At 46.9% G+C, this 13,430-nt stretch overlaps 1 protein-coding gene across 1 annotated transcript in view; it reads right to left on the reverse strand.

Moving 5' to 3' along the window:
• Positions 1-13,430, reverse strand: part of ETV6 (ets variant 6) — a 224,176-nt gene that overhangs the window by 129,309 nt on the left and 81,437 nt on the right. Inside the window, exon 2 of the mRNA XM_004693274.2 lies at positions 3,514-3,643. Coding sequence (XP_004693331.1) covers positions 3,514-3,643 — 130 coding nt within the window. The remainder of the gene's footprint in view (positions 1-3,513; positions 3,644-13,430) is intronic.

The following is a 13,430-nucleotide window of genomic DNA, read 5'->3' on the forward strand; positions in this document are numbered from 1 at the left end:
CTTCCAACCCAGCAATACCATAAATGTCCCACTGCTGTCTTGGCTTCAGATTCTTCCCCGTACTTTCCATCAGCATTCCACCGGGAATTGTCTGGAATCCCAGTTTAAAACAGCAATAACCCAATTCCCTGGTCAGAGTATTTATTTTCTTTTAGGTTTGCAAACCCAGCTGGGACTCATCTTCCAGTGTGCGGCACAGCCTCGCCTGTCCTGGGGCTACGTGGGCTGTTTCCCAAACAGCAGGAAGGGCGGCTGAGTCCTGGAACAGGAGAGGAAGGAGGGCAGCTTGGCCTTCTGCGGAAAGTCCCAGTGGAGGGCACAGAGCGAGAGCCTGGGAAGCACCACTACCAGAGGATCTATCCCAGATGCTGGAACCCAAATGTCACCACAGGGCTCATGCAGGTTACTGGAGGTCTCCAAGGACCAAGGTCAGATGCCGGAGTAGCAATCGGACAAACCCTGACCCCAACCTGTGTCCATAAACTAACAACTGATGATTGCCTACTGTTGGCAATAATGTGCTACAGTTCTAAACCTAGTAGTTACTTATGTGGGGATTTGCCCAGCCACCCTCTCATCCGTCCATCCATTCACTCACCCATCCATCCATCCATCCATCCATCCATCCATCCATCCAACTACCTGTATATCTCTCCCTCCCTCCTCTCTCCATCCTCTTCTCTTTGCAAAAGAGACATACAAATTTATTCAACCATTGATTGACCAGGTAGAACAAATTCCAGCTATGGCTAAGTGTTGACACCTGAAAACACCCACCCGCCCATCCATCCAGAAAATACTATATCCATTCACAAAGTGGTGTATTAGACAAGAGCCAGAACTGTCTGAATCCTGACTCTCTTACTCACTATTGGGGAGTCACTTAAATTTGCTAAGCTCTGGGTTCCTCATATGTGGCATAGATAAAGATACTTTATAAAGCATTGCTGTGGCAGTGGAATATTATTCAGCAATCAAAAAGATAAACTCATGCCTTTTGCAGCAACTTAGATGGAGCTAGAAGGGCTCATGCTTAGTGAAATAAGTCAGAAAGAGGGGGGAAAAATACTGGATGGTTTCACTCACAGCAGGCACATAAAGGACCAGGGGGAAAATAATAATAATAATGAACAACTATATACCAGAGACAATTTTTGGGGGTGGAGTGGGGAATAGAAACAAAAAATGGGGGGTGGGGGGTGGGAGGAGTGCACAGGACTATGGTGATGGCACACGGGTGATTTGGTGATGGGCAGCCCACAGGGATTACAACTGAAATGGGAAAAGGCACACAATAATATAAAAATAAACTAGTATTTTAAAATCAAGGAAAAAAAAGTATTGCTGTGAAAAACTAAGTAATTTACACAAAGGGCTTCACACCGTGCCTGGTCCCGGGCGATCCCACAATAAATATTAACTATTACGACTGTGTGCTAGGCACTCGCCTGGCTAACAGTGGGAGGCAGCACAGCAGCAGCTCAATGAGGAAACTCTCTACTCAAAAAAGCATTAAAGTGCTGGTGTGGAAGAGCATTCCGAGCAGGGAGGATAACGCCTCAGGTAAGACCAGAAGATTCTGAAGTTAAGAGTCATTAGCCATTCTCTTATCCAATCTCAGCAAGACAACTGAGTAATGTCACGAGACGCACCAGCTGAACAGCAGAACTAGTTAAGCTTCCTGGTCCCCTGACTGCCAGTTAGTTTGTTTTACCATGATGACTTTTTATGGGAAGGCGCTTCTATGATAACAAGAGTGAATCATATAAATGCCTCCAGAGGCAAACCAGGAGTTAGGGCCTTCATTGGGGTGTGTCTCAAAGCTGAAGTATCAAAATCTATGAAAAGAAGCCTCAGCCTGTTTGAGGCAAATCTCTGTCATTTTTTTTCCACCCTGTTTTGGGCTCAGGCTTCACACAGGCAGGTAAGTAGTTGGTCTTGCTCATCGCTGGCATCCAGAAGGATGCGGGCAGTCAGTGACTGTTGGATGACTACATAAACGAGCTTTTAGAAGCAGAGGTGCTGTGCCTCTGGGCATGAGTATGTTCCACCCTGCAGTGAACACAAAGGTCACAGTACAGCTTCTGCTGTTACCTGGCTGTGGTTCCTTTGCCAGCTCTGCCTGCTCCAGTTTACTGAGGACAGCACTGCCCAGAGCCAAGACCCTGGAGCTTTTACTTTTCCCACAAGTTCCCTGGGGAGAGAATGGCAGTGTGAAGTCTCTACTCTTTGGTCAGGAGAAGCAGAAGTGCAACCCACAATGCACAGGACTGAAACACTGATGGGCACAGCAAGAGGCAGGAGAGGAGGGAATCTCAGGCCCCCAACTCCCTGCAAAAATCTCAGCAACCATCCTCAGAGAAAGGCTAACCTAGCCAGGCTCCCCCCAGTACTTCCCAGTGACACAGCTCTCTGGTCCTCCGCGAGATAAGCAAGCCTGCACCCTCTGTCTCCTCAGGACCTCCCCTTTCAGCAACCAACCTCTGCCTGCCAAGGAGGAGTGAACAAGAGAGAATAACCTAGGGAGCATCATCACGCAGACAGAGATGGCCAGCACCACGGATGGCCACACCATGGAAGTTACTAGAAATCAGCTGGGGAAAGGCCAGTGTCCTCCATAACCTGGATTCGTGCCCTCATGATAATTTTTAAGCCAGACAACCTGGCATTTTCTTGGATGCCTGCGATCAGTGCGAGAAGCAGGTGATTCATTCCCCCTGGCCACCTCCATCACGTTTTATCATCTGGGTTGGGTGGCCACACAAAAAAAACACTGAAGACATGACAGGTGTTGGCGGCTTTGGAGACTGGACCCAGGGTGGCGCCCCCAAAGCTCTGCCAGGTGGCATTGAGGATCCAGGCAGGGGCGCTGGGGAGAGGAAGGCCTTGGGAGAGGAAGGTGGGGGTACCACACACTGACAGGACTGCACAGCAAAGCAAGCTGGGAGAAGCAAGAGAGGCAAGGAGGAGTTGGAGAGTCGCGGTCTAGGATGACCTTAAATGGCAGGGCAGCGGCGGCCGGCAAGGAGGCCTCGGCAGGAGGAGAGAGGGACAAGAGGAAGAGCGCGCAGCTGAACGGCCAAACGGCGAGGGCCCCACTCAGACACCGAGCGCAATTTATGAGCTAAGGAAATGGTCAAGGGAAGCTATAGAGATGTCGGAAGACAAGCTGTCCCCCAAATTTCCCTTTTCTCATCCAGGAGCTTGCATGTTCTTGATGTATATCACACATTTCCAGATCTGGGGGGGTACACGTCATAGTCAGAGACAAAGTGAATACATGGGAGAAGCAAAGGGCGGGTGTCGCAAGCCCTTCAAAGCCACTTTGGGACGGAGGGGCGAGAGGACGGACAAAAGATCCCAGAGCTTCCAGAAACTGCATGAAAACAAACCCAGAATCTCCAGGTTGAAGCCTCTGCCCTCTGCTCCCTCCATCCGTCATCCTGACCCTCCTGTCCATCCATCTGTCCTTCCGACAGTCTGCCTGTCCCCTACGCAGGCGCGAACACTCACGCAGGTGTGCGGGCAGGCGGATCGAGTCTTCCTCCATCCTGAGTGCTCGGGGCACTGGAACATGAAGTGGGGTCGATGAGGCGTAACCTGGCACCGGGCTCTCCGGGGGTGTATATGAAATTCGTTCCTGCTGTTAAACAGAAGAGTAGGGAGAGGGGAGAAAGACGGTGAAAACTTGGAACTGGAGGAGTGAAATTTACACGAGGTGGGGGGGAAAAAGGGTCCCGAGGCTGAAGCTATGGCAAGTCAGCTGGCCTCTCTCTACACATCCTGTTCCCCTCATCTTTCAGGTCGCTAACATTTGGGGCTTATAAAAAGACTCCTATGCTGTTTAAAATGGGCTTTTCCTTTGGATTCCAGTCAACAGGTCTCCCTCTCCCGCCTTCGTGTTAAGTGGTTTGTGCAAGTAAAAAAAGAGGCAGGGAGAAAGGCAATCCAGTAAGTCCAAGAGAATAGCTTTAGACTCTCTCAAAAGCTACTTTCCAAATCACATGATTAACACCCCCAATACATTAAAACCACATCTCCCCTTCTTTGGCAACATCCCCAGTTTCTAATCAAAGTATGATTCTATACTCCGTCCAATGAGAGGGGAGCACAAAGTGATGGCCAGTAAATTTTAGATTTAATTAGCTAATCCACAAGCAACAGCTTTCTGTTGTCTGTTTCATAATATAATAAGCACCACCCAAAATATGTTTATTTTTTTCCTTCACAGCAGGGAATTATTTGCAAACATTAACAGGTATTTCTTTGTCCTTTCATTTTCCATCTCAGAATGTCTCTTTACCTTCCTTCTGGAATATTCTAAAAGATCTCAAAGTATCCTCTGCATTAAAGCAAAGTCCTGTTTGACTATGAAACTTACTTCACTGATGCACTTTAAATTGAAACAGGTGGTATTTGTTAGATCAAGTAAAACAAATGGGTAGGCAGGAAGGATTATTATTAGCTTTAAGGTAAAACATGGCAAAAAATGGTAACAAAACCACCATGCGTTTCAGCTAAAACAGTCATGCAATTTGCTTCTCAGACCTACACACCAACTATTTTGACTTGTGAGTCCATACATGAATATGACTTCCGTTCCGTTCTGTGGTTTAACTGGGCAAAGTAAAGTGGGGTACGCAAAAGCCAAAAATAAGTTGAATAAGTTGGGGTGGAGGGTAGGTAGATCAGGCAGATGCCATTATGAAAACGGCAATCAGGAGCAAAAAAAAAAAAAAACACATATTAAAATATGTGTTTTACACATATTTTTTTACTAGGTCTTGAAAATATAGTTCTCTAAACATTTTATATTTCATCAAATGTACCAGGAGACTCCCCTGACCCTATAATCAAATGAAAGCTTCTCTTCTACTTAGAGCTTAGAAGTTTGTTGGTTGTGGTAGGAAATTTCGATTTTAAGTGCATATATACATAATTTTGTAATTTCCAAGTGGAATCACTATTCCAGCCCCAAGGCATCCTCTACCAGCAATTAGGGCATTTAGAATATCTCTAAACATGTCTAAACACACATTCCAAATGCCCTAAAGAAGGGCAAATGCAACATCCTAGATTTCATGTTTTATCCACCAAGGTGTCCTGCAAAAGGTCACCCAGAGGTAAACCCTTTGACCCACTTTTCTTGAACTTTACTGAACATCATACGTATTTTGAGCAACTATAACTTAAGGATGAGTTATTTTTGGCATTGAGTGAAGAGGCAAAGACATAAATACATATATAGGAAACATGCAAAATCTACTTGGGGGGTTTCAAAGTGAAATGGGCTTTTTAAGCATTTTTTTTTTTAAGATTTATTTATCTATGCATACAGAACTGGGGTATAGGCCAAAGGTGTGGTGGGGGCGGGGGCAGGTAGTGACAGAGTGGGGAGCAGAACAGGCAGGTGGACTGAAATACACTGCTGAGGGGAGCAGCAGATGGGTCAGGAGAGGTCTGCCATGCCATGTGGACCAACTTCCTGGCCAGGCATCGAACTGATGCTGCAGTGGCTGCATCAGACTTTTTAAGCATTTTAGAAGTTGCTTTTCTTATTGAAGGAATCCTTCATATGCTTCAACACTCACACAACCCGTATCCAGTTGTATGTCTAGATATCTACCGTTAGCTTTACTCCCAAAAATAGCTTTCTGTGTTGTCAGGGGTTTTGTGGAAGTGAAACTGGTGGTGAAGAAAGTGTTCTGTAGTCAAAGAGCGTCCAATGAATAGCATGTGTGCAAGAAAGGAGGTGGGTTTGCCTTCCATTGAAAGCCAGGACAAAAGGAATCTAGTGCCAGTCCATGTGCATGAAAGGCCACCTCAGCCCAGTCTCACTGACTCCATCCAAGACAAGCTGAGACAAACCAGCCCTGAAAGCAGATTTTTCCTCCTATATTCTAGAAATATTGGAGTATATTCTATTCTGGGATAACGCAGGATAACGAGTCCAGCCCATGCTCCTGTCCTCGCTGCTACTGGAATCCACACACACTTGGGTCTTGCCCTGGGGCTTGACTTGTCCCCCAAGTGAGACGATTCTGAAAGACAGCTGCATTCCTGCATGATGAGACCCACTAAAGGCAGGCCAGAGAGTGAGGGCTGGTGGCCTCCAACCCTCTAATGCCCAATGAGGGTTTCACTCAGCTGAGGTTCAGCATGTAACACAGAGAAGCTTGTTGAAGGAGCACCATTTACCGGTTCACTTATTCACTCATTTCTCACTTTTATTGAGGTAGCATTGGCTTCAACACTGAGTATAGTTTCACACCTCTTCAAATGCTGACACCACACTATGCCCACTGCCTAGGGCTAATCACCCTCCGCATCATCCAGTCAGCGGCCACTACCTGTTCTTCCGGGCTAATCAGCCTCCGCATCATCCAGTCAGCCACCACTGCTGCCTTATTTGAGCATAAATAAGGCCCTCAAGGCCCATCCATATTATCACAAATGGCCAGATTTCATCTTTCTTTTTACACAGCCGATATGTATTCCACTGTGTATGTGTATGTTGTGTGAGGGTGGGAGGTTAAAAATAGACTTATTATATGATCCAGCAATTCTACTGCTGGGTGTTAATCTAAAGAACATGAAAATATAAATTTGAAAGTAGTATGCACCAGTAGGTTCATTGTGATGTTATTCATAATGGTTGCCCAGACAGTGACCCCTGAAAGAAGAGTTTTTTAAAAGAGCCAATGCAGGCCCTCCCTGGTGGTGCAGCGAGTTAAAGCACAGTACTAAGAAGCTAAAGCCACTTCCGCATGAGTTCAATCCCCACCCTAGAGGAGACCCACATGGCGCAGCAGACCTCTCCTGATCCACCCGCTGCTCCCCTCAGCAGTGTACTTCGACAATCTGACTATTCTGCTCCCCACTCTGTCTCTGGTGAATCCTCTCACCACCCTGCACCTCTGGCCTGTACCCCAGTTCTGTAAGCATAAATATTAAAAAAAGAAAAAGAGCCAATGCAGAGAGACTTGTCTGTAACATTAAAAGGACATCTTGGCCAAGAGGAGGGAAAGCAGACTCCGCTGCCCGAACCTTGTGCAATTTGCTGCGCCCATTATACACGTGCACCCCCCTGGGGTCAGCAACCAGCAGACCACGCAGAGGCCCCAGAGAGGCCACTGCCTACTTTGTAGGCTCCATCCCAAAGACAATGAAGCATGCACCTGGGATTCCCGTGCCACAGCCTGATCACCTTGCGTCTATGACTCACTCGATCCTCAGTTTTTAATCCTTCACTACATCCACGCACTTAACATCCATAGTGGCCAATCGGCAGACCATCAGCGATTAGAAAAAAACAAATCAATCCTGAGACGTCAGATGGCGACAGTGACACAGAGAGGCTTAAGGAGACTGGCATCCAAAGTCTTCAATAAAGGAGACTGTTATTCTCAAAACCCTTCTCTGGTCCCACTCCAGTAAGACAAGCAAGTACCTCCTCACAACTCCCTCACCTCTAAAGCAAAATGTCAGTGGGATGCAAACCAGAGGTGTTTTATTTTACGTTACAGAGGGGATAATGATTTTCTCAAGAGGATTATAACCACAGCTCTAATTAAATTAAAATGCTCCAGACAGTGATATTAATGCATTCAGGTGTTGTAGGGGCATCAACTGCCAGTGGAGGTCAATGAAGTGACTGAAAATACCATGACGGAGCTACATTCTTTAGATGCTGAAAAAATAAAGCATGCTGACCTTAAACTTGCAGATACAACCTGTCAGACCAAATGGCTGAATAAAAGGGAAGCAGTCCTATTTCTAAGGGCAATTGTATTACGGTAGAGAGGGAGGAGGGGCATTAAGCTCTGAAAAGAGAAAACAAAGCTAAAAATAGTTCTGGAAAGATGTGTAGATTTTACTAAGCATTATAGAAAGTGCTCTCTCTCTCTCTTTCAGATTTAAATAGACTATGCCACAACAAGCACAACTACAGAAACCAAAATAAGTTACCTTCCCTCTTCTATTCCCCCAGCAAGATGCAGGGTGGGGGGGGGGAGATGAAGAGGACCCCCATCTAAGCCTATTTTTAACCTGTATGCTTAGGAACCTGTGGCTATCATGTAAAACAAATGCAAACATTCTGGTATTTCTCTTCCCAGTAGAGTCAAAAAATGAAGATTCTTATTCCCCAAAGTGGTTCCTTTTCCAGGTTCTCCAGTACAGAGACCCCATCCATCCCAGGAATTCCCTTAGTGTAGCTACACATTTGTTTTTACACCAGAAACTCTTTGAAAAGACTGAAAGGTTGAGAGGGTTCGTGTCTGTTGCTAATTAAATATTAACCCTCTGGAAATAAAGATAAAGCATTTGTGGAATTAAGAAAAACAGAAAGCTTGGTTGCATTTGCAAAGAGGGAGGCTTACAGGTTCATTTTGATGACTGCTCTTCTGCAGAGCTGAGAGGTCCTTGTGTTGGGGTCTTTTTCTAGAAGTAGCCCTGACCCATTATGTCAGGATGGCCCCAATGTGGTTTCTAAGAAACCCTGAGGAGGAGGAAAAGTGGGAACAAGAGGGGTGACCTGGGAAACTGTGGAAAAATACCACAGGTATCCTCATGTGCTGAAAAAGGATCACGTGTTCCCATCACACACTGGAAACCAGCAGCCCAGACAATATGGAACCCAGGAGAACTACAAGAGGTCACATTGTTGATATCCAATATTGTGGGGAAGCCTCGTTACTTCACAGGCTTCCAGGAAAGTTGATGCTTCTACTATAGATGTCTATAGATTGTACCCTGGAAGTCCCTCCAATGGGGAGCTAGTATTGAGATTGACTACACTGAGGTCTGAGTACACACTTATTTAAGTACCCTCTGCTGGCTGCAAAATAATTCAGGTGGTGGCTTTAGCCTCCATTCACGAGTGAAAACTACCTATTAGCCCAGAGTTGAACAAAAACTGAAATCTGAGCCGTGCAAGTTGTTTGAGTGATTGGGTACCCTGGATGCAAACAGAGCCTAAATGAATACACGCTTGAATGTCATTTTTTTTTCATTTGAACAAAATGCACTATTTTATTCTCAGAAATTCTGTGAGATAAAAGAACTTGAGAAAGAAGCAAAGGTCCGTCTTCTGTTCTAAATGCACATTGTACACATAGTCACAGAGCACTTTTTACCACCGCTCCAGAAGGAGACAGCTTACCTTAGAGTCTGGGTGGAAGCAGTATAGCTTCAGACGTGGGGTAACTTCTGGAATGAGAGCAGTATAACTTAGGGCCTGGAGTATACTTAGGATCTGGCTACACCTTAGGATCTATGCTAGTTAGTTATGAATCTTGAAGTTGAAAGCCAGATCCATCAAACCCCAGATCCACCACAGCAGTGAGGCTGTGATGCTATCTTTCCATCCCAAAGAGATTCCAGAAAATATCTAAACTCAAGGTCTCAGTAGACTTTCCTCCTCTCCTGAAGGAAACATCCTCTGGGTGCTGAGTCTTTAGATTTTTATTTATTTATCTATCTATTTATTTATTTATTTATGCACATAAGAACTGGGGTATGGGCCAGAGGTGCAAGGGATGAGAGGATTCATCAGAGAAGAGTAGGGAACAGAACAGGCAGATTGACAAAGAGCACTGCTGAGGGGAGCTGCAGGCGGGTCAGGAGAGGTCTGCTGAGCCATGTGGGTCACTTCCCTGGCTGAGGATTGAACTCGTGATGTGCTGCAGTGGCTGTAGGCAACTTCATAGTGCTGCGTTTTAACCCACTGCACCACCAGGGAGGGCCCACTGAGTCTACATTTTTTACAACCAATTGGTCTTTGGCTCTTAGCACACGGTCATTTCTGGGAAGACCATGGGAGTACCCTGCAAAGTCAGGATGGGTGACAGCCCTCCAGACTTCCTCTTTCCACTTCCCAGACACCCATTCTGCACTCCTGCACCCCATAAGCCATGCTGTTGCTGATGTGGAGATCTTCCTACACCAGTTTCACCGGTGCAGGAAGTTTGCTTTGACCATGTGAGAAAGTTGGTCCAGGACCTAAATACACAAAAGTTCCTTCCTGCCTATTTAGAACTGTAATAGACAGTCCTTTCCTCACCGTCCTGATCTATCCCACCCTGAAATCAGAAGGCAGTGTTTTGTGTCTATCAAAGCATGTAAGTCTTTCTTGTTCCCCAGAATTGTTAACTCTGCAAAGTGGGGTGAATGGAAAGAAGCATTAGCAGAGGCCTCACAGTGAGCTCTGTAGTATAAGTGCGTGGCTGCTTTACTCTGTGAGTGCCAGGAAATGTCTCAGCATTCACCCAGTGTCTGCAAGGCATTCCTGATTCTGCACGCTCAAGTTCTAGAATTCCCAGGATGGCCCCAGTAGTGAAGGCTGAGGAGACAAAAGCACACAGCACTCCCAGACACCAAGGGAGTCAAGCCCTGACCAAACCTAGCTCAGTCTTCTGCATGCTGCCATGCTCTGTGGTTCCACAGAGGACCCCTGGGACTTCTGTGGGGACAGCCAGCTCTGAGGACCTGGAGGTGAGTGGCAAGAAAAACAGGAAGAAAACTGGGGCACTTTGCCCAGCAGCTCATCCAGAGCACGTACATATGCTCCTTGAAACATTGGTCCCAATTTTCCTTGGAAAACAAAGTTCCTGCAATGGGAGCTGGTTAGCGTGAAGGAAGCATCTAGTACGTGCTTTTAGCAAAGGACTTTTCCTTGCAGACTCACACAGACCCTGCAAGGAAGGCCTTGTTCTTTTTATTCCACAAAGAAAGTTGCCCTCAAAATGGTGAGGCTGAAGCGATCTGTTCCAGGGGCCAGCTCAGCTTGGGAGAAGGTATAACCATATCGGGAGAGGAACAGGAAATGTCACTCAAGTCACATGATCAAGTCACATGGTCCTCAACTTGTGACATCTCAACTTGTGACGTCTTGTGACATCTCAAGCTTGTGACGTCTGTGGCACTTTGGACTGTTTCACTGCTCTGTGCCCTCGCTCCACACAGAATTCCAGTGGACCTGCCTAGTATCCCTCAACAGAGACACCTAAGCAGGGGGACTCCTTCTGTAAGCCTGTTGCTCCTCTGAGGAGCAGGACTGGGGGATGTATGTGTTTTGCACAAGGGGACGAGCTATACTGTAGGAAAGAGGTTCTCCAGGCCCAGCGAGCTCAGCGAGGGAGCCACTAGCCTTCACCTCAGGCACATATTAACCAACAGTGGGGCTGAGCATTTATAGAGGCCTGCCCTCAAGAAGTTCACCTGACACAGACAGCTCCTTTCAGACCATCTATGTTCCTTTTTTCCCTACCACTTTTTTTAACACTAGCAGCAACAGCAACACTGTCCTTACTCAACTCCCTCCCATCTACCCAAGAGCAGCAAATCCGAACACAAGGGGACACACACAGAGCAGGGAGGAGGAGGCCCTGTCAGCACTTACTAGGGGCGTGCAGTTCGTGGGCTTCTGCATGGAGGAGGAGCTGAGTTCACCTCCAGAAAGCAGCGTGGCCATGGGCCAAGAGGTTTCTACAGGGATCTGAGGACGGGTGGGTGTTGACACAGATTTATATGGTCTGCGAGGGAGGGGGAGGGGAGGGCAAGAAATTCCCTCACCCATATCTGGACGATGGCAGCATTAGTATGAGGAAGAGCCAGGCTTCCCTTGCTTCTAGAATATGGAGGGCCGGTGTGCAACTCCATATACTAGAACAAAGGTATTTCTGACAGCAAGAGCCTCCAAATACATGTGGAACCCCAGAGTCGATTGAAGCTGAGGCAGGAACGGGGCTCAGGTTGAATCTTCAGGGGCTACTTCAATTCTAAGAGTTTTACTTCCAACGGTAAGACAGTGCTTCTCTAAGATGGTCTATCTCCTGGCAAGTTAAAGCTTATTAATTACAGCGTGGGTGGGACAGATCCAGACAACACGGACGTCATGATCCCCCTTCCATCAGTGAGTCCCTGGAGCCCCCTCCCAGAATCCTAGGATTCAACTGACTAGAATTAGAAAAAGCACTCATTTCTAGAACTGGGAGCAACCCCTGGAAGAACAAGTTCCAAAGCCAAACACGCAAATAGGTTTCTTTCTTGTTCTAATTTTAAAACATTTTAATTAAGATCCTTCTCAACCCTGAGCAGGAATGAAATTTCTTCCCCCTGAATTTCTTAAATATTTCTGACATGAATAGTAAGCAGAACCTCAAGCAGGGAGGACCTGCAGGAAAGAGGCATTGCTTGTTTGGCCACGGGGCTGATGGTGGCAAGGTCACGGCTTTCCAGCAGAGTGGGAAAATGAATGCACGGCCCTGCTCACAGTGACCACACTCTGACCCCTGCCGAGATGCAGAGCATCGCCTTGCTCTGCACAGAGATCCGCTGAGCTCCCAGGAGCAGACATCTCAGCTACTCCAGGAAGGCTGGAGTCCTCGTACTGGCAGGTGAAGAGCAGGTCTCAGCAGGGTACTGCGCCTTTCCCAGAGCCAGCAGGTGGACCTCCTACCTGGGGAAGACTTGTCTTGCTGCTGAATGTACCCAAATATGCACCTAAATTTTGGATCAGCCTGCTGATGGAGGGCCTCTAACCCGAACAAACAAGTGCTTCAATTACCAGCAGCTTAAATCCTGGGCACAACAAAGTGAGCAAGTTGGGCACTTTACTAGCTTTCTCCTCCATTAATGCTATTCCCTTTAATGGTCTGGCTATTACAATTAGCCAATCTGCGGTGTCCCTGCCTGGGGCTAATGAGTAATGAACTGAGAGAGTTGCTATTTAGTTGTATCAAGGGCGCCATTAGCAAGAGCTTCTCAATTTCTTTCCCCAAAGGAGAGATACCTTCCAGGCATTTCTACCTGCCAGGTGACTACTGGGGTAGGACACACACTGTGCCCAGGGGTGGGAGCTCCCTAGGAACTCAGGGAACCCTAAAACCTGTGCAGAGGAAAGGTAAGAGGGTCAGGCTTCTGCAGAGCCAGGAGGCAGACACAACCCAACTCAAGGGCTTATTTTCAACTTTTCATCCTTCCCACCCTGCCCAACCTGCTTTCTGCCTCATAAACCTTCACCCCCTCCCCAAGAAGTGGTCTGCTTTGCTCATCTTCATTTTCTTTCTTGAATGGCTGTGACCTGAAAGAGTGCGTTCCAACCCCGTAGGTTGTAGGGGATCCCGATGGGAGGAAGGCAACTTTTATTTCCTTTAAAAGGAAAAAGATGTTTTTGCCCTGTGATTTACCTTTACAAAATACCTATGAGGTAAACAGAATACAGACAGGCCTAATCAGAAAAATTCGGTTTTAAAGACCTACCATCAGAGCAAAATTTACATTCTAATTCAAACGGGGGGGGGGGGCCTCCCACATGTGCTGAATAGCTATTTACCACCACTGGATTACTGGCCCAGTCTCTCAAATGGTCAGGCCCTACAAAGCCCTAACTGGATCCAGCCCATTTCCAAAAAACCAGGAGACACCCC

This window comes from Condylura cristata, unplaced genomic scaffold, assembly GCF_000260355.1.
Source record: "Condylura cristata isolate star-nosed mole 26May11 unplaced genomic scaffold, ConCri1.0 scaffold00036, whole genome shotgun sequence".
In the NCBI taxonomy this organism is placed as follows: Eukaryota; Metazoa; Chordata; class Mammalia; order Eulipotyphla; family Talpidae; genus Condylura; species Condylura cristata.